The 25,804-nt window shown below is 39.0% G+C and overlaps 2 protein-coding genes and 2 pseudogenes across 3 annotated transcripts in view; 1 reads left to right on the top strand and 3 right to left on the bottom strand.

Annotated features, from left to right (window-relative positions):
- Window positions 1-25,804, top strand: part of LOC146474341 (EF-hand calcium-binding domain-containing protein 7-like) — a 59,233-nt pseudogene that overhangs the window by 30,651 nt on the left and 2,778 nt on the right. The window contains exon 14 of the transcript XR_014866199.1: window positions 21,002-21,098. The product of XR_014866199.1 is annotated as an EF-hand calcium-binding domain-containing protein 7-like (transcript). The remainder of the gene's footprint in view (window positions 1-21,001; window positions 21,099-25,804) is intronic.
- On the bottom strand, window positions 3,048-4,266 carry LOC146474344 (uncharacterized; annotated as a pseudogene).
- LOC146474343 (ATP-dependent DNA helicase PIF1-like) lies at window positions 4,742-6,490 on the bottom strand. Its single transcript, XM_085117252.1, has one exon. It carries the CDS (start codon window positions 6,488-6,490, stop codon window positions 4,742-4,744), a length of 1,749 nt encoding a protein of 582 aa, XP_084973378.1.
- On the bottom strand, window positions 6,498-7,750 carry LOC146474342 (uncharacterized). The gene is made up of 2 exons (XM_085117251.1): window positions 6,564-7,750; window positions 6,498-6,501 (listed from the first exon to the last, which is right to left on the bottom strand). The coding sequence occupies exons 1-2, from the start codon at window positions 7,748-7,750 to the stop codon at window positions 6,498-6,500; spliced, it is 1,191 nt and encodes a 396-aa protein (XP_084973377.1).

Here is a 25,804-nt window from a genome sequence, read left to right as displayed (position 1 = left end):
CATTGTCGTATGGCAAAATGTATCGTCATACATCAGGGTGACAGGCTCTTCGCCTGGTTCCCACGAGGTTCTGGAGCCTAAATATTTTTTCTGAACGTAAAATCATTCATCTCTTCTCGTTTGAAGCCAGCTTAAATGTGTAATGAAGCTGAAGTAGGAGATTAGTGAGCATTCAAGCCACAAAAGCACCTTCATCACATCGAACCACACCTTGTTTTCAAGATCCGATCGTTATGCGATTTTCTCAGATAACCAGTACTGTTGGCCAGCGGAAACAGTCCAAATGAATTTTGGGAAACAATATGTCTTCGAAATTTACGAAGGATCACTTATTGGAGTTTGTCTTGGTGTTTTTTCGATAATTTTTTCGCCGCGCGTATGGATTATCATGCGCCATTTTTACGCTTCATCTTTTGCTCCATTCCACTGGATTTTCTGGGCCTCGAGAATGCGTTCCCAAGAACGCGTTCCCCTTAAAACGGAACGCTTATTTTTTTAGCATTTTCTTAGCATTCCCTTTGCGTTCCCTAACGTTCCCTTAGCGTTCCTCTTTGCGTTCCCTAAGCGTTCCAGTAACACGTTCCCTGTTAGCTTTCTTCTGTCCGGTACTGTAATTGTCAAGTTTGTTACCAATTATCACCCCAATGCAATAAAACTGTTGATCAGTGCCTCTGGCAAGAGACAGAGTTGGTCGGTATGGATTGAAACGTGAAAAATGTGACCCTCCACGGGAAAAAAGGGACAAAGGTGATAGCACGCTATCAAATGCACTTGACGTCAACCAATGAGAAGAAGGATTGATGCGGTAGAGGAAAGGAATTTTGTTCGGGAAATCCCGGCACTGGTTCGACTCAATAAGAGGACTGTATCTTTCTCCTTTCAACAATTCTTTATTTCGTTCTCCATCATATACTGTTTACATTTCACAATCTCTAACAACTCCGAACTTTCGTATCAACTGATACATGAGTTTCGATTTTACAAATTTATCTTTTCCAATACAATGGTAGACTATTTTGACACTTATGTCAATCAAATTACACTATAGATCCATTAAGTTTCAGAATACAAAATCAAGATACAATCTAATGTCAACACGGATTGATTTACAACAAGAGGACGCCTGAAGGCGTTTACGCGGGATGTGTTGGCTAAGAATACTGTAAAAATTACCGAGTCTGCCGTTCGGGGTCACGACAAGAAGATGAAATTGACAAACCTGAGCCATGAAAGAGAACGCAGCAGAGGTCTTGGAGCAATTTTTTTTAGAGATAAGAGACATTAGAAAAGGAGCAGATCCTTTTGCTTTGAAAATGGCATAATTTATTGGAATTTAAGCTCATTGTTGTTTGCCGTGGCCGCTTTTCACAATCAAGGAAGTCTTTTAAGTAAATTTCTCTTCCTCGAATTTACGATCACTCTTTTTCGCAACGAAACAAAAAATAACCTCTGGCACCCAGGGTAGAGCAGTGTCAGAAGCTTTGTGAACTCAATGCAAAAGAAATAAACACCACCATTCAACATCGCATGTTCATTCACAGAAGTAAAATTTGATCTGTGCACGCCGAACCCATTAAGTGCCGTGCTGTCATGCTTTCATGACACATTTTGAGGAAATCAGAAACCGTCATTTTGAGACGACATTATCGCAAAATAACATCGTCTCAGCTCAATGGGAAGATCCCCCAGGATCGCGATAATCTTGGGTGATCAGGAGGGTCTGCTCAATTATATTTTGTCGAGCAATTAGCATATAGAGTAAACAGACTGTCGATTGTAAGGAGAGGGTTTCAACTATTTATTTTTGAAAAATACTTGTAACATGAATAGAAGGTTGATTAGAGAGGAGGTTTGAAAAATTATGAACAATTCAACAACCGTATTGTCGGATACTGTAGGAAGTAAAAAGGAAATTGTAACCTAAGTTCAGGCTCCAAAATTAAGATCACCCTTCCCTCCAAATCAAGGATGGAAAAAAAAAAGAGCGTTTTGGTGTTCGAGTAGTTTTATGCTTGATTTGGTGGGAGGGGAGTTCTCTTGAATGTGTTTCTTTGTTAGATTGTAGCACATTTCTAAAGTAAACGGAACGTTGAATATAAGTAGAGGTTTTGAACAATTATTAAAGTTCAACAACACTTACGTACCATGTTTACGAAATAAAGGAAAATTAAGACGGGTATTAGAAACTCAACAACACTAATGTAGCTATTAACAATTGCTAAAATTCAAGAAACACTAATTTTAACATCTTGCATGAAATAGAAGAAAAACTTAGATCACATCTTCGTCTTAATCAATATGGGAAAAAAGGACGGTTGTTGGAGCAGCCTTAAGTTTGATTTGGTTGGAAGGGGCTTCTGTCTATTACATTTTGTTGCAGACTGTTGCACAGTTCTGAATTAAACAGAACGTTGATTAATATAACAAGGGATTTTCAACTGCTATCAAAACACAACACCACTAATGTAAGTTGTAACATAAACAGAACGTTGATTAAACATAGAAGTTTTGAATGATCAATCTCAAATGTTCAAATTCGATTTAACCATCAATTTGCTAAGATAATGTCAGTTACATTTGATAGATTTGTAAGATTCCTGATTTGTTTTTTTTTTTAAATATCTTCCATAGTTTTATATCATGACAATACTTTAGTTGTAATAATTTTGTTATCTGTCTCAAGAAAGGAGTGAGTGACAGATAAGTGTTCCTATGAAAGACGTATATTTATGCATGGTCTTTTACTGAGACAATGTCAGTTATCACATTTTTTGGCTGGCATACTTGAAAGTGTTATTTCAAAACACAACACCACTAAAGTGATATTTCAAAACACAACACCACTAATGTAACTTGTAACATAATCAGAACGTTGATTAAATATAGTTGTTTTGAATGATCAGTCTCAAATGTTCAAATTCGAGTAAACCATCAATTTGCTAAGATAATGTCAATTATATTTGATAGATTTGTAAGATTCCTGATTGTTTTATCTGTCTCAAGAAAGGAGTGAGTGACAGATAAGTGTTCCTATGGAAGACGTATATTTATGCATGGTCTTTTACTGAGACAATGTCAGTTATCACATTTTTTTGGCTGTCATATTTGAAAGTGACATTTTGAAGATTCATCATTGCTTCTTCAATATCTTCAACAGTGTTGTTTAATGTTAGTGTCTTTGCCTCTAATAATTTTGTAATCTCCTTTGTGAACGCAGAGAGCCACAGGTCAGCGTCGTCATGAACAACACATATCCTTACAGAACTCTCACGGGTTAAATGGGTGGTCCTCTGACGGGTTCCGCACTGCTGACATTTTGTGGAGGATGAAGATAGATCAGTTAAACGTTTGTTACAAACGCCGCAAGGACTAAATAAGGTTAATCTGCTGATAAACTTGAAGTTTGGAACAGTAATCTCTTGCTCTGGAGTGCGGAGTAAGTCTGGACCCATTACTTTTTGTAATGATACTGTGGTTTCAGTAGCAGTCGTTAGTGGACTTGTACTTAAGAAGGTTGAACCTTGATAGTATTTCACAGTTAAATTGGTAAACATATACGACTTGCCAGTTTTCAGTTGATTTATGAGAGGGTCCCAAATGTGCAATGTGACTGTTCCAGTGCTGTCTTCTAATATACAGTCTTCTTTAACACGGGAAGCTGTTTGTGTTGCTTTGATCATAACTTGTTTTGGTTCTTTGTCCCCAAAGGACAGTGTGCCAGAGACATTAACTTTCTGGTGTGTAGTAATTGTTGAGAGCTGTTGGCTCAGGTTTAGGTGGAACTTCGCACTCAAAAGGGACATCAGAATTTGAACATGGATATGCGGTTGATTGCTGATTAAACAGCCAATCACCTTCATTCTCTTTCACAATGATATTCTTTAGAAGAACAGGAGTTTTTGATTGTTCGTAATGTTGCATACGAGTGTGAAAGGAGGAATTAAAGCTGACCACTCTGCGAATTTTATTGGGAGCTGTTTGTAGCTGGAAGTCATACCACTGGTGTTGTGTTCGTTTGCTAGTCTTCACAGGGCTGACGTTGTGAATGAAACCATGTTTCTTTTCTATAAACAAACAAAAAAAAAAAGTAAGGGAAAAAAACAGAAATAAAATGAATGATAAAACACTGTTAAGAAGGAAAGGACAGTAAAGGAAGTGTTCAGTGTTTAACAGATAAAGTGAAAAGGAAATGCACACGAAACTAAATGTGACACCCACCTGTAATTAGTATGAACGCTTACCTTTAGATTCTTGGGTAGATGACATGACGGGATGTTAAAGTCAACTTCTGAAACACAGAAGGAGAAAGATATATTTGAATTCTGTAGTAGTTCAGTAATATAGAACCTATTTCTAGGGTGGTTTACAGCTCAGTGTGTGAAATTGTTTATTCTTTATTCTGTAATGCTTTTAAGTAAGTGGTTTGTTTAAGGAGTATTGAGTCAAGAATTTTGGATGCTATTTTAATGAAACCTTATGTATAATCAAGTAACTTTCCCATAATACTTTCAAGATTGCTTTGAAGCTGCTTTTATTTGTTTTTCTCATATTGAAATGGAAGTGGGATTTTTGATAAGCAATGAACTCGAAATGATGACACTGACGTTGAATGATGTTTTTTTTAAGCATATGGCCATACCTGATGATTTTGTTGTATCAGATTTTTTGATGTGTAAGAGAAGTAACTTTAAAAGCTTCACACATGTATTACTTCATAATTCAGCATATAAAATCTTATGGTTTAAACTGGTATGCTTATTCTAATAGCCTCATGGTCAGAGTAGTATACACTGATTACTGAGCAATGGATATTAGCTGTATTAGAATGCCTTGAATAAACATGGTCTAGCAAACTACCTGAAATGAAAGTGGGGCTTTCTACTAGTTGTACATAATTCAGATCACTCATTACGGCTTCAAGTGGTTTTTTGTCATTTGTGTTAAAGAAGTTTATATTTAGATCTCCTAGGATAATATCAATGGTATGACATCTAAGTAAATAATTAATAGCATTGACAAATTGAAGAAAATTTGAGCTATTTTTACGGTAAATCAAAAGACAAGATAGGCTATGTTTGTTTTTGTCACAAGTAATAACAAATTTAACAGCATTTAAAGAAGGAAAGAATTCCTGATCCAAAATGTGAATATTATTCTTGATGCAGATTGCCAAACTGGAAAATTTATCTGAATTGTGATCATACCTGTACAAAGTAAAAGGAGATAAATTGTTTGCAATATCCATGTCACTGTCACCAGGTAAAAGTTGAGTTTCAGTGAGGGCAAGGATATCAGTTTTGAAAAGATTCACATCTTTCTTAATATCACTGCTGTGTTTTTTAAGAGACCGTATGTTTAAAAGGCACAAAGTTAGAACTGAATTGCTATCAGACATGGTTTGTTCATTGTCATGTGTAAGATCTTGTAGAAATTTTGACTTTTTCCTTAGTTTATCATATTCATCGTGTACTCTAGAATCGGTTTTGATATGGTCTTTATTTATGGGGTCAAGAACATGGAGTCCTTGAAGTGAAGTTGCTCTGCTCAATGCAACATAGACTTGCCCTTTGTTAAAGGACTTCTGTTTGTTCAATTTGAAACTGATGACAACATTCTGAAGGGTCAAACCTTGTACTTTGTGAATAGTGCATGCCCAAGCTAGAGTGATAGGAAACTGAATTCTTTGTATTTCTGGAGAAGATGGCTTAAAGGGGTGTACTCTTATTTTTGAAAGTACTGGTTCTATAGGAACTGCACCATTTATGGTTCTCCTTGCTTGTATGAAACTACTTCCTGCCTTCTCATCATCAAATTTGATATAAATCACAGATGGTTTTCGTGTAACTTTGTTGACATGAATTTTTACTACAGTTCCTATCTGCCCATTTATAAGTCTGTCTGCAATGTCGACATTTGTAGTAAGCATTACTCTAGCTCCCTCTTTAACTTTGATTTGAAAATCAAGCCCTCCTAAGTCAGATCTAGATCTTGACAACGCTGTATTAATATCTTGTTTTGTAACATTTGGTGGATACTGATCATTGGCTCTAAGTTCAAATAAAGGTGTTTGCAACTGTTCAAGTTGTTTACTGTTGTGTTCGTCGACAGGATCATTTTCTGCCCAAATATGAAGAGCATCTAATGGGTAATTATCAGCTGATGGGGAGATTAATCGAGCATTGATACAGTTTATATCCTCATCTGTGTGTGAACCAGTTCTGAATCTATTCAGAAGTTCAGTGAACTCCTTATCATCTTTTTGTCTCATGATTTGAGTGAGTTCAATCATAGTGAAAACCTGCCACGGATGGTACAAATTGCGTTTATTATCTTTGTAGTCTTCAAACACAGGTTTTCTTTTTATTGGTGGTAGTTGATACAAATCTCCTACAGTAATTATACTTATGCCAGCAAACAGTTGAGAGCTAATTGAGCCAAATATTTCCTTTAACCTTTGGTGTATTTGAATAAGAGTAATGTTTGAAACCATAGAAATTTCATCTATAATAATAAGCCTTAGTTCAGACAGTGAAACCCTGAACTGTGTTTTCTTTTTATCAGACATTTGAAGAAGGTTGTCTCCTGCTTGTTTGGGAATAGCTAAAGCACTGTTCACCGTTGTTCCGTCAATATTTATGGCCGAAACCCCGGTGGGGGCCATTAACAGTACCGTTGGTAGATCAGGATTACTTGAGGCATGTTGAAATGTCTTAACTGCTGTATGGTACATTGTTTTTATAAGATGACTTTTCCCAGATCCGGCACCTCCAGTGATAAAAATATATATTGGATCGACTTTTTCAGGTTTTAAAGAGCGAATATTTTTAACAGTGGTTCTGCACCAAGAAAGAACAAAATTATAAGCAATACGTTGAGTATTGTTTAATGACCTTACAGACTTGCGAAATTCATTGTCTGAAATCTCATTTTGTTGTATATGGCAAGAAACTGTTGTCACATCCGATGGATAAGATTTAGAAGTGGAGGCAAGATGCGAAGGTGCTTGTTCTTTAAATGATTCTTCATCATTTTCATTGGTTTGTTGCACATTCAGAAGCAAGTCTTCATTCTCCTGATCATTTAAAGGATCAAAGGAATACACAGAATTGTTGCTCTCACCGTTTCTTAAAGCTTCTAGTGCTTCTGTGACAGCATCTGCATCAGGTTCCAAAATTAGCTGATTTTGTTTAATAATAGCGTTTGTTTCAGGTTCATAGAATTTAGATGCATATGTTTTTTCCTTGCCAATAAGGTTATCTTCACTTCGCCAAGGATAATACAGCATAAGTAGATGATGAAAATACTTTTCAGGTTCTTTGGTTCTATTTGGTGTATGGTATCGTAATACAGCCTTACATTTTCTGCATTTCATGACTTCATTTGAGTTAAGTAATTTTATTTTTTGTGGTAAATGGTTAACGATACCATCATTTGTGGTTAATTGAAAGTGTAGTTCAGTTGCATCGTCTGTGAGAATTTCTGGTTGGGCATCATTTATTACATAATTAGTCTTGTATTCTTTGTGGTAGTATGCAGCAAATTCAGCGAGACACATGTTATCAACAGTGGGGATTGCATTTGGTCGTATGCTATAGCGTTCTATTATATTTGATTTGTAAACATCTGTACTGTCATCATCTAACTCATCAAGTTCTTGCTGGCTCTTTGCAACTCGAACGCGTTTCTCAGGTAAAGCTGTGCTCACAAAAACTGTTTTTGGAAAAACTTTTCTTAACCAAAGTTCAGGCATACATCTGTATACACATTCTTGTGCACTCACTTCTCTAGTAGAAAGAAAAGCTGCTCCAATTTTCTTCAAGCTTTCTCTAATGGTTAAATTTGAAGCTTTTGCCTCTTTTGCTGCACTTACAATAGCATGTGAACATTCTGTCTCATCCTTTGTAAAGTATGAACAAACATAGGTTACACATTTATGATGATTAAAGACAGGTTGCAAATCAACATTGGCTCTAAAGCCTCTTACCCCAGCAAGGAAATAGTTATTGATAAAACAACTATCAAGTGGTCGTTTAAGGTGCAGTTCAAAGTCAGAATCAAGAGAAACTGTCAAAGCCCAGTAGTATTGTTCCTTTGTAACACCTAATGAGGTCAAAAGTTCTTCTTCTGATTTAGTAGGATCATATTGTGGATTATTTGGGTCTAAGACTTTGTCTATTGTTCCTTTTACTAAACTAAGAATTTCATTTCTTCTAGATAACATATTTCTTTTCACCTCGTCATCTAATTCTTCAGGAAGTGGTTCTGCTACAATTGTCCTTTTTGTAAAAAATTGGCCAAAATTAAATCTGCATGGAACATTTCTGTACTTTCTACAAGTCTTTGAGTGACTGTGCTTTTGATAAGTTGCAACCAACTCAAACAACTCAGAGTCTTTTTTTATCTGGTAGGTATGCCTGAACATGAGTGTCTATGAAGTCTATGTATTCTTCTTTGTTTTCATGTGTTAGCTTTGGACAATCACTGGTCCATATCAATGCATGTAAATGAGGTGACCCTCTCATCTGAAATTCGATACGTAGCGCATAATGAACTATTTTTCCAATAGGATTTGCTTTTGCAAGTAACACTTCAGTAAAAAATGTTTCAACTTTATACTGAAAATGCTTAGCAACAACAACAGGGTTAAGGTTAATCATAGAGCACCTTTCATTGTAAGACAATGCTTCTATTTCTTCATCAGTTAAATTGAGGCCTTGTGTTTTGGCAATAATTTGAAACAACTCTGGCCATCTGAGGTCAGCACAAGACAGTGTCATAAACCAAGTGGGAATACCAAGCTGTTTTACCATGGCAACAACTTCGTACATGAACTTTTGCCAGTAGGGTGGTGTGCCGGGGATTTGTCTTAGAAATAAATAAGCCTGGTCTTGACATATAAGTTTTTGTAAACTTTGCAAATTTGATCTTAAATGTGATGCAGTGACAGACTGTCCATGAACTTTTGTGAGAGCTATGTTTATGCTGTCCGAGACTTTTTTTTGTTCTATTATGAACTGTGCAAAAAACAAGTACTCAGGATTCATTGCAAACTTCCCACTATAATGTAAAAGACGAGCATTGAAGTATTTTGTAGGTGATAAGTTAACTGCTCTTTCAACAGTGTAGCCAAACCTGCCCTTTGGAAATAATACTGGAAATGCTAATTCTTCACAATGTTTATCAGTCATAAATGAAACTGGGTGTTTATTTTCGCCCGGTGCAATATTGAAAACTTCATTTCCACTAGAGTTTGCATTGCTAGTTTGCTCTTTAGTTATAGGGTAATCTGGCAGAACTGACTGTAAGCATGTTTCAGTAGTTGGTGTCCTAAACTCATTCAAGGGATCATCTCTTTCTTCTTCATTTTCATCATCCATTGCATTCTTTTCACAAGATTCATTACTAACCGCTGGTAATTCAGCATCATTGATTGAAGAAGGTTGCTCCTGTAATTCAGTGAGATTTGTATCAATGTTTTTAATATTAACCGTTATGTCACAATATAATGGATTGTTTATCTTCAACCAGGTAAGAGCATTTAACACAATGTCGGGACGCACAGCTTGAAAGTATATATGACCTCTAAAAGCAATCTTTCTTTTTAGTTTTAACATTATTATTCCTGACCTTTCAGGAGGTCTTGGCAAAACAGTGCATGTTTTATCACAATCTACAGGCACATTACAAATAGCTCCTTTAATTTTCCGTTGTTGTCCTTTTGGCATTATTATTATTTTTTCAAATACAATGCGCTGAGCTATAAGAATCTGCTCAAGTTTTTCTAGACATTCCAGTTCAGAGGGGATTTCATCAACCATTAATTTATTATCAACAGCTTGGCATGGAACTTGTCCTCTTAACAACTTAGAGTGGCATGTCTTACAAATGTATTCCTTATTATCAAAGGATGTTTTCCCTGTAAAAAGATTCTGTATACCATATTTAGTTTTGTTCAATGCTAAAACTGTCCTTTTATAAAGAAGTCGATTACACACAGAGCATACGTAAAAAGGACCTTCTCTAATCTTTTTAAAAAAACATGTGATACAGGTATCCAAGGCATTGTATGTCACTGTTTCTGCTGCAATGTCTTGTTTTTGTTCGCTTTTTACATTTTCATAAGTTTGCCTTCTTCTAGCTAAGAATTGTTGTTTTTCAATGGTATCCATAGATTGATATTTTTCTGTACGAGCAGTCTGAATCTGTTTTTTGTTATCTTCATAACGCTGTTGAGCCTTATCTAAGCAAATCCTTTTCTTGGCAGGTTCCAGTTGGGCATAAAACTTTCGTTTATTAGATGCAATGTCCCTTTTCTCCTGAGAAGTTTTGTGACATTTTAAAATATTCAGTTTTTGAGGTTTCGTTAACTGACATGAACACAGCAAACACTGAATATAATACTCTGTTTTATCACAGTTTAGCTTTTTTGTTACAAATTGACAGATTGTTTGGACTAGACAACTTGTGTCACTTGTACGCACTACCTCAAGTCCATGACTTTCAAGAGAGATAAAGAATAATGATGTACTTCGTTTAGTTTTGTGAAAAACACAACCAAAAGTGACATTGGGAAGATGAAACAAAAATCCTGTGTTTGTAACCATATTTTGAGCAATGAATCTGTTAAGGACTAATACACTAGAAGATGAATCACACACAAGGGTCCCTTTGCTACTCAAAACAAAACTTACATCAATATTACCACCATATATGTTAAGAGTATGGGGCAGTTCACTAACATTTGCATTTCCTTTACTTATGTCCTCAAAAAATGCACGTCCACATTCAACAATAGCATGTAATGTATCAGACTTCCAATAACTACAGGGCTTAAGAACAGAAAAACAAATACTGTAAAAAGCTATAGCAGAGCTTTTTGTGACAGTGCCAATATTCATGGTATTATCATTACTGGGAATATCTGTCTGTAAACTACAGAGAGGTGGATTATCAGTCTGAGAGTCTTGCTGAAAGGTATTACATATGGTTGAATTTGTTTGCATAAAAGTGTTCACAGTGTCTTTGTGCAAGGTTTGATAAATGCCTGAATTTGATTGCAACAGTGGGCTATCAAGTTTATATACTTTATTAGTGTCTTGCTGAAAGGGATTGCAAATGGCTAAATTTGGTAGCATGTTATTATTCACTACAATTGAAGTCTTTTCAAATATGGCAAAAAACCAACCATTACAATGGTTATGCAAAAGATTCTGCAATGAACTGTAACTTTTTACTGAAACACACATATCATCAATATATACCCAACGAGTGTTATCTTTTATAGCCACTGTGAAATGATGATTCAGAGATCGAACCATGCCTTTTAGTACATAACCTTCACCCAATACATCCATATTCACTGGGAATAATACTTGGTTAATACAACGGGATGACAGTTCTACAGTTAAAAATTTTGGGAGTGTCACAAAATGTTGCAGGATTGAAATATTCCCAGAATGCTGTTGACATAAATCACAGTAAAGTCTAGAACTATTTGGTAAGATAGCCTCCGAAACATAATTTTCAAACTGGTTCTGAAGCAAGTTTGCAAAAGTCAAGTATAGTACAAATACATTTGTTTCCTTTACAAGTGCATTGCTACAGAATGTACAAACTGATTGATTATTCTGTTGTATAAGAAAAAGAGATTTCAATTCTTCTGTCATTGCACCAACTGTATTCAACCTAAATATATCACTAAATACAGCATTTGCAGACATTGATGCAAGAGAATTGCAATGGTCTCTTAAATGAGCCCAAACAGGTTCTCGAACTAATGTCATATCTGTTTGAAGATCATAGTTTTCTAACTGAAAACAAGCCTCAAATAATTTTTGGAAAAACTCATTACGCTCAATACAGTTTAAAGAGTCTTTGAAAACGGCAAATGTAAGTTCAAGAAAACAGTCTACTGCGCACGAGTACATTCCTGCATGAGTAAAACAATAGTTCATGAAATGTCTTCGATCTTTAGTTGTCTGTTGTGACTGTTCAGTGATAGTTCTGGTCTTATCTTTAGTTACGTTACCAACCAACATATTGCCATTTATAATGTGCGCTTCTTTGTTAGTAATGACGTAAGGATTAAAGCTTCCATTTGAAGCATGAGGTATTCTTCTTAACAAATACTTTCCCCTGTATCTCTCAATATAAATGGAAAAACATTGGAAATCGTACGCGCATCGATTAGAAATATTAACATTAGCGAAATCTATATTCTGGTTAGGTAATGTCAACATGGATATTACATACAGTAAAAGCAACATAGTGGGCACCGACAAAAGAGTAGAATATAGTGCGATTCAACAGTGATAGCTTCAACAGAGTGTGTAAACGTTTTAACACCCGAGTACTTTGACTCAACTTTTCGATATCTGTACTCTCAGTTGCAGTGTAAGAAAATAATTTATTGCTTCAATGTTTATTTCGTGTTGAATAGTTTTTCACAACAAGTGTACTCGTTCAACAAGTCTTACAAGTGACTACTCACAGCTTCGATTATAAATGAACTCGTTGGTTCGACTAGATATGGTGAACCTGTTGGTTCGACAACTGTGAACTCGTTGGTTCGGTGACAAATTATTAACTGGTCACAGTTTAAAATCACACTCTGTGCAGCTATTCACGTTTAAACACACAATTTCGAAACGAATCAAAATAACAAACCAATTATCCAGTGTAAATGTCAAACACTTACCTCCACTTTCTCCCTCCACCCAGTATAAATCTCCCTCTACGCAGTATAAATGGCTTCACAATACATTTGCTGACGCAGTATCTTTTTTCCTGCTTGCTGCTTGTGCGATCATGGACAATCCAACGTGACTTGCGCGTGATTCGAAGTTGTAGCCAATAAAAATCACACAATTTTTTCGGGACGGGCACGGGATACGGGAAAGTTAAAAAAACAAGGCAATTTTTGACTCCCAAGACGACGAAAGGAATGCGGTCCCGAATTTAAGACGCTGGCTGACTACGTCATCCCGCGTAATAATTATTCTTAGACACACTCCCCCCTTTGACCAATCAGGGTCAAACACAGTACCAAAGTCCGAAAAGTACGATCGCGCTACAAAATACACCGAGCAAACAACTAGTGATTAATCATGGCTCGCGTCACCAACACGAATCCAGTGCTGCCGCTCGCCTTGGGGTATTTCTAACCCTACCCTGATTGCCATTTTCCCCGGTTCCTACATTTCCCTGAGTTCCCCCCGTGACACAACTAACCTCCAGGGGAAACAACTTTTGAACTGCCCGGTTCATAAAAACAGGTTTTCCCTTCGTGATTACTTTCAGTCTGGCACCTCTTACCTGTCCATCTTTGCCCACAATCAACTCCTCCATCTTCGCCAATTTCCAGTTACTTCTCTTAACATTGTCTTCGTGAACCAACACCAATTCTCCAACACTTACCTTGTCATGCTTGCCTTCCTTGTTGCCACGATGATGCTCTCTCAAATCCACCAAATACTCTTTGCGCCACCGATTCCAGAAATGGATTCTTAACTTAGTGAGGTATCTGAACCTCTTCAGGAACCCACGTTCATTTTCTTCCTTGTCATCTCGTACCTCCTCTGGTAAGTTAATTAAGCGCCGTCCATAGATGAGATGCGATGGTGTCAACATTTCCGCCCCAACTTCATCATATTCGTACGTCAGGGGACGTGAATTCATGGTGGCTTCCAATTCAGTTAAGACTGTTATCATTTCGTCCGCGTTAAGCTTCACGTTTCCAAGGACCTTTCTAAGACAGCGTTTCGTAGTTCCTATCAATCGCTCAAAGAATCCTCCCCACCATGGCGCCCGCTCTAAATTGAACCTCCAGTCTATCCGGTTTGTCTCCAAATGCGCCCTTACCTCTTCGTTGTCATACATTCGCCTCAAAATCTTCTCCGATGCCTTGAACGTCTTCGCGTTGTCCGAAACTATCAACGATGGTGTGCCCCGCCTGGCCGTAAACTTTCGTAAACAACGCAAAAAGGTCGGCGCTGTTAAGTCTGCCACCAGGTCCAGATGCACAGCCCGTGTCACGCAACAAGTAAACAACGCTATATAGGATTTCACCATTTCGCCATCTGTAGACTTCACATACACTGGACCAGCGAAATCTACTCCTACCTTCAAAAATGGTGCGGCCTCCCTGACCCTGAATTCTGGCAATGCTGCTACAGGTGGCGCTCCAAAGGGTTTTCCTTGCTGTCTTTTACACGTCACGCATTCTCTTAACACCTTCTTTACAACTTGTCTACCCTTTGGCACCCAAAACCTTGACCTCAATTCTCCCAACGTCGTTCGCACTCCTCCGTGTTTCGTTCTTCTGTGGCATTCTTTGATAATCAACTTGGTCATCCTGTGATTTCTGGGCAGAATGATTGGTTCCTGCGATTCCAGGTCCAGATCCGAATTTTCCAATCTGCCAATACATTTCAAGATTCCGTCACGGTTCTCTAGTTTCAATTGTCGGACAAGGTCATCATAGCTTTTACTGCCCTTTAATTCCGCTTGCGCGGTTCCGATCCATATTCGCTCTGCTTCGTACATTTCTCTTCTTTGCAACATACCCGCTCTCCCTTGCACACCCCTTCTGGTACACACAAAATTGAACAGAAAACGCTTCACCCATGCCGTAACCTTCAACAACCGATCAAAGGTACTAAACTTGTTGATATCAATCACATCTGTGACTCCACGTTTTCTTGTCACGCCAGCTACCGTGACAGTCGCTTTCTTCATCTCTTCGTTACTCTGTGGAGTCTCGTTGATCTCCGTGCTTGGCCATCCAGTCCTTGGTCCAGTCAACCACGGTGGACCGTTCCACCACAAGACGTTTTCTTTCAGCTTGGATGCCTGTTCACCTCTCGAACCTATGTCCGCTGGGTTCTCCTCCCCCGGACAATGTCCCCACTCATCCTTCTTTGTGCCCTTCAGAATTTCATTGACTCTGTGACGAACAAACTGCTTCCATTCGCCGTTGTTTGCTGTCCACCATAGCGCCGTTTTGTTGTCCAGCCACAGTTGTGTGCTCACTATGTGTACCTCCCCCTCGAGGGCTTCTTTAACTGTACTCATGAGCGTCGATAGAATTCTGCCGGACATGAGTTCCAATCGCGGTATCGTCTGTGGTTTCTGAGGGGAAACTCTCGTCTTGGAAGTGAGCAGCGTCACTGAGATAGCTCCAGAAAGCTCGCACACAAAATAAATCACAGCACAGTAAGCCTTTCTACTTGCGTCGGCAAATCCATGCAGTGAGCAAGTAACTTCGCCCAGGGGTACTCCATAAACGCATCTAGGAATTTGAATCTCTTTCGCTCCCTTTAGGTCACTTAACCACCCCATCCAACGTGTCTTCAATTCACCACTTAACTCTTCGTCCCAACCTACCTTGCCCATGCACAACTCTTGAAATAAAACCTTCATTCTGACAAGAACTGGGCTCACCAACCCCAAGGGGTCATACATACCTGCAATCACCTTCAAAATACTTCTTTTCGTGACAGGCAAGTCATCCGCTTTTGAAACCATTTCTGACAGCTCAAAGACAAACACATCGTTTTCACAATTCCACGACTGTCCAAGCACCCTTTCATTCTTCATTCCCGCTTTCGCTCCAAGGGTCTCCTTGGCATAACTCTCGTCGGCGCTTTCGACTTCTTTGTTTACGACTGTCTCGTCACGCAATTCACGTTGTTCTATTTTGGCCCTCAACTCCCCGCTGTTCGTTAACCATTTCCTTAATTTAAACCCACCGAGAGCGAGTCTCGTTTTCGCCTTGTCATACAACTCACCTGCCTCCTGCGTGTCTCTCCTTCTAGAAACGAGATCATTGACGTAAAAACTCTTCTTCATGATACGAACAAACTCAGGATCTAGCTCAATAAGCCAATCAAGATGATATTGCAGTGTTGCATTGAGTAGGAATGGTGAACAATTAACTCCAAAAACAACACGACAAAACCTGTAAACAATGGGCTCTAATTGCTCGCTGTCAACACTATTTACCCAGAGAAACCTCAAACAATCCCTGTCACGTTTGTTTACAACGATATTGAGAAATGCCTTTTCAATATCACCAACTAACGCAACGCGCTTCTCTCGAAAACGAATTAGAATTTCATACAGCGGTGGTGTTAACGCAGGTCCCACATGAAGGCAATCATTCAGCGACACACCCCTTTTTCCCTCTTTAGACGATGCGTCGTACACGACCCTGACCTTGGTCGTCTTGGCGTCTTTCCGGATGACTGCGTGATGCAGGAGATAATGAATCTTCTCAGTCGTTTCTAACTCCGTCACTCGCTCGACTATTCCAACCTCTTCTTGTTCCTTTATGATCCCGTCATATGCATTCAGAACTGTGGGGTCACTCTTTAACCGTCCTAATTGACCTTTTAGCCGTCTCAAGCTGTTGTGGTAATTGGACGGCAGGGGCCCATGTCCCTGTTTCCATGGTAGAGAGACTTCGTATCTGTTTCCGTTAAACACAATCGCGTCCTTCAAGGCTTCGTGGACTTGATCCCCTTCCCGAATTCCGAGTGTCTCGAAGTCCCACAGCTTCCGTGCGCTATCTTCCAATTTTCGATTATCAACAAACGCCTCTTCATTGCGTGACAAACTGTTACCCACAAGGTGAAGGTGGACATTTATCTGTGAATCATCACAAACTCCCTTCAGCGGCCCTGACAAGACCCAACCCAGGTGGGTTTCTATGGCGACGGGTTCACCTGGCTCCCCCCTTGAAAGGACCAGAGAAAATCCGCCCCAATGAGCAGGTCTACATCGAGAATTTCCCTATCCCGATTGACATCCGAGAACCACAAGCCCTGGAGATGGGGGTACTCGGCTTTCCTGTTCTCAATGTGCTCATTTCGTATTTGCGTGATACTGGGTACCTCATAGGCCTCGATCCTAATCCCATTCCCCCCCTGTAAAGGGAACACATCAAACTCATGCAGACCCCTCAACCCACTATCCCTCGTTTGCTGCCCAAAGGTGCTAATTTCGATCCATTCCCTTCGCACCTCCTGCAACCCCGCTAACGGTACAGCTCTAGTAGTTATAAAGGACTTATGGCTACCAGTGTCGAATAAAACCCGAACCCTCGAATGTTTGCTCCCCGTAATAACTGCTTGGGCTGTTTGTAATGCAACCCTCCCAACTAATCCCACTTGAAGGGCGGGACTGGCATGACTGGCATGCGCGTGATTGACTCTTGGCGAGATATCATAATCACCATTGTTTGCGGGCCTAGGCTGGCGCGGCGCCTGGTATGCGTTGTGACCCACATAGTCAACACAAATGGAAACATGATGACACCCTTTCTTACAAACATTACATACAATTTTAGTGGCACAATCACGGGAAATATGCCCTTTCTTAGCACAAATAAAGCATCGTCCGTACTTACGTAAAAGGAGCTTCCTTTCCTCAACAGAAGTAACGTTCATACAATGTTCATGGGCATGTTCGCCCTTACAATAAGCACACAGATTGTCCCATGTCTTTGCTAACAGGGCGTTGGCTGTTGGGGGTCCGCCCCCAAATTTTCTTTGATCTTTCTCACGCGGCTCACGCGTAAAGTTCTTGTCGCTTCTGAATGAATTTTCCTCTCTCAGCTCCAGCTCACACAACAGTTCAGCTAGCATTTCATCCATTCTCCACTCCTCATGGTTCTTCCCTCTGGTTATCTGCAATCGTATGGCCTCTGGTATCTTGTTCAAGATGGCCGGCACAACAATCCCTTGATATGTAGCGGAGTCCACTCCGAGCGCCTGAAGGCCTCGATGGTGGACTTCCACCAAGTCGTACAATCGGCGAAGGCCACCAATATCCCTTTCATTAAAAACAGCCTGAATCTTTAAAAGGTCGTTCACGTGGGCTTGTTCGATTGTACTTTTCCTCCCGAATCGCCGCTTTAACAGGTCGATGGCGGCCTCATAATTTGCCTCCGTTAAGGCCAATCCCGCTATAGCCGTACGTGCTGTTCCCCCAAGTAATCCGCGTAAGTAGGAAAACTTGTCTACGAGCGATAGCTTGGGATTGGAGTGTATGGAGCTTACGAAACCGTCCCAAAACTCTTGCCATTCCTCGACACGCCCCGCGAACCGCTTCGCTTCCAACTTCGGCAATCGAACTTGAACTGTGCCGGACGAATTATTGCTCCCGGTACTTGAAGGCTCTTGTGGTGATGCTGGAGGTTGAGAGTTTCCACCGAGTGCCTCTTCTGCTGAGGCGACAAGTGCAGTAAACTCTCCCCTCAAGTCTCCGGCGCATCGTATCTCCTCTGCTATCTCCTCGTCCGACACCTCCTCGATTTCGACTAACAATCTCAAAATTTCGCCGTCAAGTTCTTTAGTAATGTCGAACAGTTCCGATAATGTACCCTTTAACTGAATGGTCTTCGCCCGCTGCTCCTCGTTGTACGTTTGCAAGAGTCCTTTTAACTCGTCGCCGACGTATTTTAGGTACGCTCTATGCCCTTTTCTTTCTCTCCTTCTCAGTTGCACTGTCTCTTCTCTGCTCTCCTTTCTCGTTTCTGAAGTCGTTCCATTGCCTGTTTTAGATGTCTTTGTCTTTCCCATGATCCAGGCTTGAAGGACCAAATGTTCGGGAAATCCCGGCACTGGTTCGACTCAATAAGAGGACTGTATCTTTCTCCTTTCAACAATTCTTTATTTCGTTCTCCATCATATACTGTTTACATTTCACAATCTCTAACAACTCCGAACTTTCGTATCAACTGATACATGAGCTTCAATTTTACAAATTTATCTTTTCCAATACAATGGTAGACTATTTTGACACTTATGTCAATCAAATTACACTATAGATCCATTAAGTTTCAGAATACAAAATCAAGATACAATCTAATGTCAACACGGATTGTTTTACAATAATTGTTCTTAGACAAATTTGGAAAAAACGACAACCTGTCGCCAGTAGGCCATGTGCCACAGGTCCAGGTGATGGCAGCACCGAACCATGGACCCCAGAAAGCAGAAATGCTGAGAGGAGAGACAGCAGCTTCAAGGAACGAAGGGTAAGCGCAAGCGTGTCCGTCAAACCCCCACCACACGCCCTTGCCGGCGGAAGGGGGGGTGCACTCGCGGTCGCCACAGCACTTGGTAACGCTTGAACTTGTTCGGATATGGGAGGATTCTCGGCCGCCATGGCCGCTCGGACCGTTTGCGTAATCAGGGAAATCATCTCAGGCGATAAAGTGGGCACCGCTGAAGCTGCCAAAGTCGTTCTAGCGGTCGTGGAAGGCAGAGACGTTTCACCAGCAGTCAAACTTTCACAAGGAATACTCAACAAACCATCCGCCAAAGATGGCACTTCACCAGCAAAAAGCCGAGCCTGTAAGCTCTTGTGAGTGTTTCGGGACATAACGAAGACGTAAAACGAGAAAACTGGACGAAAAAGAAGCAACAAACTTAGACAGCACTAGCTCCGGCAAGTGAACAGATGCGAAATGAACTCGCACAAACATGTGAGCTGTAAGAACCCAGGGGCCCCTGTGAAATGGAGTGGCTGCCCCCACATGTCCCAGCCATGCGGGCACCGCTGACCAGCACTTTCCTCGATTTTAACTTTGCGTAAATTACATTTAGCCACATTTAATACTCCTTCTTTCATGCGACCAAATCAAAGAAAAACTACACATTCCACTGGGAAGGGTATTGAATGGTCCCTTAAAATTGCAAAATTCAGGCACTGTTGACAAAAAAGGTAGATTTCCCACTTAGCATAGTTTTCAACCAAGCCCTTCAATTACTTTTTGCAAAGTGTAATCAATGTTATCTAATTATATGCTATGTCCTTTTAAAGCATGTATTCAAGACTTCAATACACAAGGTAGGCTTTGCTTCAGTTTTAGTTTGATGAGTTCTTTAGAAAGTGTCAGGAGAAGGGAACAGTCCCATTTCATACCCAAGTCCCAAGAAAATAGCTTTTTTCCTAAAATGTAAATATGCGACCTCTCGTGTGAAAACATACACTAACAAATATCCTTTGAAATGGCAAAATGCATGTCTAGTGAATGAATGACGAATGGTTCGCTAAGCTGTTTGAAACAGTTATGGTGAACATCTGAATGGCTGCAGAAAATTTTAAACGGATGAAGTAAACGGCTTCTGAAATTTTCTTTAAATTTTCTTTAAATGGAAACACATCAGTACTGCTGTCACACGTAATATACATGTATATACATCTTGTCATGGAAAATGCGCAATATAAGCGAATAAAATATTATTATTATTATTAAATTATTGGAGTGAACAGCTAAGGAAAATTTTCAAACAGCTTGGTGTGAACTGGTGAATGGCTGTGAAAGATTATTTTTCGAATAGTAAAGAGCTTAAATGTTTCCAATAGATAGCGGTGATCAATGGTAATAAAATAAATGTTTCCAACAGACTATAAGAGATCTAAAGGGATCAAATGACAGGATGAGAGAAGAGTGAAATATAAATACTAATTTCTAAGAAGACAAACGGCACAAGGATCATTACTTTAGTTTTCTGACAGAAATAATACAGCAAGTACTGTTTGCACCCACTGAAGCATTTTAAACTCACCAAAATTTGTATACAGTAATACAACACACTGACATTTCTCTCTATGAATGGGTTTGATTGAGGGGATTAAGTGAGCAGCTATCAAACGCCTGAAGAATTTTTGTGAATGTATTGCACAGCTGTTTGAACTTTGAAGATTTTCTGGGAACAGATGGTACAGCGGTTCAAAGAGCTGAAGATTTTTTGTGAATGGATGGTGGAGCAGTTTGAATGGAAGTTTGGGAATGCAAATCTCCCTCATTTTCCCCTCCTTGGTGGACAAATTGAATCAAATCTCCCTATAAGACCCCATTAAAAGTACCATTTGCTTATTGGGGTATCCTCCCTAGGAAAAACCAATGACAGGTTTGCAAGACTAAGGTAAAGATGTTTGTTCCTTGGTTGATAAACATAAAGAATGAAAAAATTTATTTTTCTTTTATCAGGGGAACCAATACATCAAAATGAGGTGTGATAACTTGACAAGTTGATAGGCCCACTTCATGGGCAGGACTGCCCCTACAATTGTGAGAGATCAATAAGGTAATGTGAACCTCATTGTCTTCAATTTTAAAATGGTTCTGATATATTCTCATGTACATTAATTCCTAATTTTACCCTTAAATTTTGTTGATTTTATATTATTTTATTTGTTTCAAGGACTTTTTAATTGGGTTATTGCCACATCCATGTTACAGGCCTTAAACTGCTGGGTTTTTATGTCCATGGGCCATAATTTAATAATAATTTAATAATATAGTTTATTACTTATATCACACAAATTATTATGAGAAATATGATCAAATGCTCGTTACAATAATAATAAAACCAAACTAAATTCAATATTCACAAAAACAAGCATAACAATAAAATAACTAAAATCTAAGTTGTGATCTAATTCGTGGAATGGATGATACTGTGAATAAAAAGCTAAGAAATACACCAAAGTATAAAACTATTTACAATACTAAAGCAATTTCAAATATATGAGTCTTCAATAATGTCTTAAAGCTGTTAAAATCATTTTTGTGACGTATATGTTGTATTTTTTTTTATCTCAGTTAATTTTTTAGTTTTCCTTTGTTGCTATGGATGTTTCCCTTATTTTACAATCATTATCATCCATAACAACAAAGGGAGCCCTATCACCAAGGGTCTTCTTAGTTGATCTTACATTGCAAGCAGACTCAATCAAAACTTCATCATTTGTTCTTTGTGAGTACATACTGGATCTTTTTACGGGCACTAAACTAGTTAGGTAGGTGTGACAACACGTATAGCCTTGAACACTTAAGAATGCACATTATTTAGATTGACTGACGGGTAGTGGAGGTTGTACAAAACTGGTGTAATATTTTGAAAATGAGAGTAACCTGTGATGAGCCCTGCTGGTGCATTCTGGACGTGTTGCAGTTTACATACTGACTTTCCTGGGAGACTGTACAAGGCTATTACAATAGTCTATTCTGCCCATTATAAAGGCATGAACTAAAGTTCTAGTAGTGTCCACAGATAAATATTTCATTTTTTTATAACACTTAATTGCACCAAAACAATACAATACAATAATATTATAATTATAAACATTTATCTTTAAAAAAAAAGCAAACAAACACTACATTTACGTTACAATTTATTTGCACTACATTTACAAAAACAATAGTACAGGGCTCAAAATTGCGACCAATACAGTCGCATTTATGACCTAATTTTTGCATTTGCGACTAAAATTCTCGGAGGAGTCGCAAATTTGCGAGTTCTTTTCGCATAGACAAATAACGATTAAAAGTCTAGCTATCGCTACTTTGCCACTTTTTTTTGCCAAAATAAATACATAATAAAGCGTCTTCGTGTAAATGTAAATAAAACGAAAATGTAATAAACATGATAAGTTGGATCTTTTCCCGGATCTTTTATAGTTGTTTTTTTTTATGAACCCATTGCGTTACGCTTTCTTCAACACAATGAGGATGTCTTATGTTTCACTTGCAAGTTCACGTTGATTTGGTTTTCAAGTGCAAATTGTCTCGTTGGTATTTTATACAAACAAGTTCAATGCGTTTGAAGGCGAAATGGCAATGCTTTGGAAATGAAACTTTCCGATCAAAATCTCCGGTTTTGAAGGTTGAGATGTAAGCGCGGCGCGGTATTAAACCTTTGACATCTTCGCGTTGCCGATATGCAAATTCGGTGCACAATGAACTGAAATCAATTCTGAACCAGAACTACACAGTTTACACCAGCTCTTCAACAACGTTAGCGTTTTCGATTTTCTTTATTCCCAACTTTGTTTTTTCTTGGTAGAAATCCTATTTGCTTGCAACCACAAAGATTGAAATAAGTTCGATGCACGTATGCAAATTTGAACCGCGGTGAACTTGAAAAACATTGTAAGTTTCAGGATTTTCTAAAAGTGTTTCATAGATACAGGCACAAAACTTGACTTTAAAAAGGCTGGTTTTTTGAATGAAGGAATTGTGTGTGTGCGGGAAAGTTTCAATTTCAAATTGATTTCCCGGCGAGTTGGCTTAGCGCATCGCTCTACAAACTCGTACTATTACATGTAAAACGAAACCTTTGAAGTGACTGAAGACATGAGCTTGCTTAGCGCATCGCTTTGCAAACTTGTCACTAAACAAAACCTTTAAAGTGACTGAAGACACGATTTTTGTAAAATAAATCATTTCTTACATTGTGCACGAATCGAAACCTTTGAACTGAATGAAGACAAAATTGTTTCGAATCACATAACTCTTACAATGTGAACACGTTAGCACGCGTTTTAAAAATGGCACGGATAAACGCATCACAAGACAAGTGCGCGAGAAACTCGGTTGTTTTCTTCTCACGAGAAACTTGGTAATATTCCAAAATTTCCGCTTCAGTGATTCTCGCGAGGCGGGATTCGTTCTGGTACACAGTCGTACACAGAGCTAGATAACGTGAAAGCTGGAAGTAATAATATCAAAGTGTTGTTAATCATTTGTGAGTCAAAGCTATTTATTAACTAATTATGGTTAGTTAGTTTTGCGATTAAAATTCGTGAACTTGCGACTAGATTTTCGTAGCCAGTCGCAAAATGGCGACTGAATTTTTTTTTTAATTTTGAGCCCTGTAGTATTTACAATAGTGATGGAATGGAACTGTATTATGCTAAAATCATAGAAAAAAAAGTTCAAAGTTTCACTTGGGATTTAGATTTATGTTTTTCCATATCATGATAGCTTTAGACAAAGGCAAAGAAAGGTTGCCAGATGTATGCTTCCTCTCTCCTTGATGCAGTATAAATATAGTATTTGGCTAAGATCACACAGAGGTTCAAGCCAAGACGAAGAGTAGGTCCATTAGTAAAGCCATGGATTCTGGATTTTTTGTGTTCCATCAATTTGTACAGTACCACTCGAAACTATGGGACCATTTGCCGCGAATTTGCCTCGGTCGATTCGCGGTATTGATCTGCGGTTTCACCTAGGCAAAACCTCGTCTAACCGCAATAAAAACCTCGGTTTCACCTAGGTTTTTTTCGGTTGACTCAAGCCGCGGTGAAAGGCAGGACGCGGTTGGGTTTGAATAGGCTATTGTTCGCCTTGTTTTCATGTTCTTCGAGGACAATAAGCGAACTGTCGGGTTTTAGGTGTGATAAATTTCACGGAGGCGCACTCGCTCTCAAGGGAAATAATCAAAGCGCTCTGTGAGCGAACTCGTAAATTAAACTGGTAAATGTAATAATATTTCGGATTACATGTATGCCAAAAATTATTTGCTTAATGTGCAAAACAATTCATTAAACTTCACTCACACAATTCCTTTCGATACGCGAAGCAACGCAGAGGTCAGTGAAAGCTCGAATGCTAGTCGACGAAAGAAGACAGCGCTTCCAGGTCTTTTTGAAGGAATTACAATGGAACTAGTTGGGCATAAGTGAAAAGGCACTACTACTCCCATTGTGGCTGAATAACAAACTGCAAGCGTCCAAGTTTCCTTCGAAGAATCGCCGTAAATTAACTAACTATAATTTTTTTTTCCGCGTTGTGTTGTTGCGGAATGAAACTTGATACACGTGAAGGAATTTGGGTGCCTAGCGCGTGACTGAAATCTTCCCGGTGTTTTCATCATGGCACCGTCCAAACGACGGCTTCTCTCAACGTTTTAAAACATCGGAAGAAGCTTCTCACTTTTGCTAAAGTTGCTGTTTTCGTTTTATCCAAAGTAAATATTGATAGAAATACGTTAAGCGTTGCGGTAATTTTCCGCGTTTGTGTTTGCTCCAAGTGAATCGATCTTATCGCTCACACTCGATACCGAATCAAATCTATTACAAAGTTTTAGTTTTTCGAATCCGGATTGCATTGGCAATACATTTGGAGGGATTTTCACTTTGTTTTTCTCCGCCTCCGTACTGAAATCCGATTGCATATTTTGAATTCAGCGTCGCTATTTCGATTGAAATTTGTTGCGCACTTTACATCAGTAGGAAGGGTTATCATGAGGTTTATCAAACGAATAGAATATCTTTCTTGACTATGTGGTGTAAACAGCAAGAATTAAACTGAAACTATGTCTTTTGCCCTGTGATTATTGCCTGTAGCGTGACAAAAACTGAACATGTCCCAAATGCAGAAAAAGAAACTTTCGTCAGTGACTGCCAAACGAATTGTTATCGGTCGTTCGGTTTCCGATTTGGTGAGTCTTTACAAATTCTTTTGTTGGAGGGCTTCTTTAGGATGAAAGGTGAGATAATGTTTGACAATACCCTGACAATAGTAATTAGTCATTATTGTATTTTTACTGAGGCATTGCCGTGTCTAATTCCCCGCGGCTTTCGGTTGCTTTCGTCTTTGCCGCGGTTGCGGTTTTCGTCCCACCGCGGTGAATTCGCGGCAATCACATTCGGCAAAGACGAGGTTTTACCGCGTGCAAATGGTCCCATAGTTACAAGCGGTACTGTTAATCTCCATGAAAAGAATGTACGTAGGAACCAGTAACAAAAAGGTGTTTTAAAGTTTGTTTCTCAGTGGAGAGATTGCACTGTTCACTCGAGATAAGTGCATCTCTGAACAAGGTGGGATTAGTGGTGTGTACAATGTAATCTTAAATTCAAAAATATCTTTTGTGACTTTAGAAGGGATACTGTGAATAAGAAGTATTGTTTCTTCGTCAAAGCATTTCATTTTTCATTCTTTTTTCGGCAGTGGGTGCCACAAATTTCATCTTTACATTAAACCGACTGACCACCTTGCAAGAAATTT

The sequence above is a fragment of the Pavona decussata genome, unplaced genomic scaffold (assembly GCF_977016875.1).
Source record: "Pavona decussata unplaced genomic scaffold, jaPavDecu1.1 SCAFFOLD_90, whole genome shotgun sequence".
In the NCBI taxonomy this organism is placed as follows: domain Eukaryota; kingdom Metazoa; phylum Cnidaria; class Anthozoa; order Scleractinia; family Agariciidae; genus Pavona; species Pavona decussata.
Note: the sequence above shows the minus strand (reverse complement) of the source record. Positions and strands in the feature narration are given on the sequence as shown.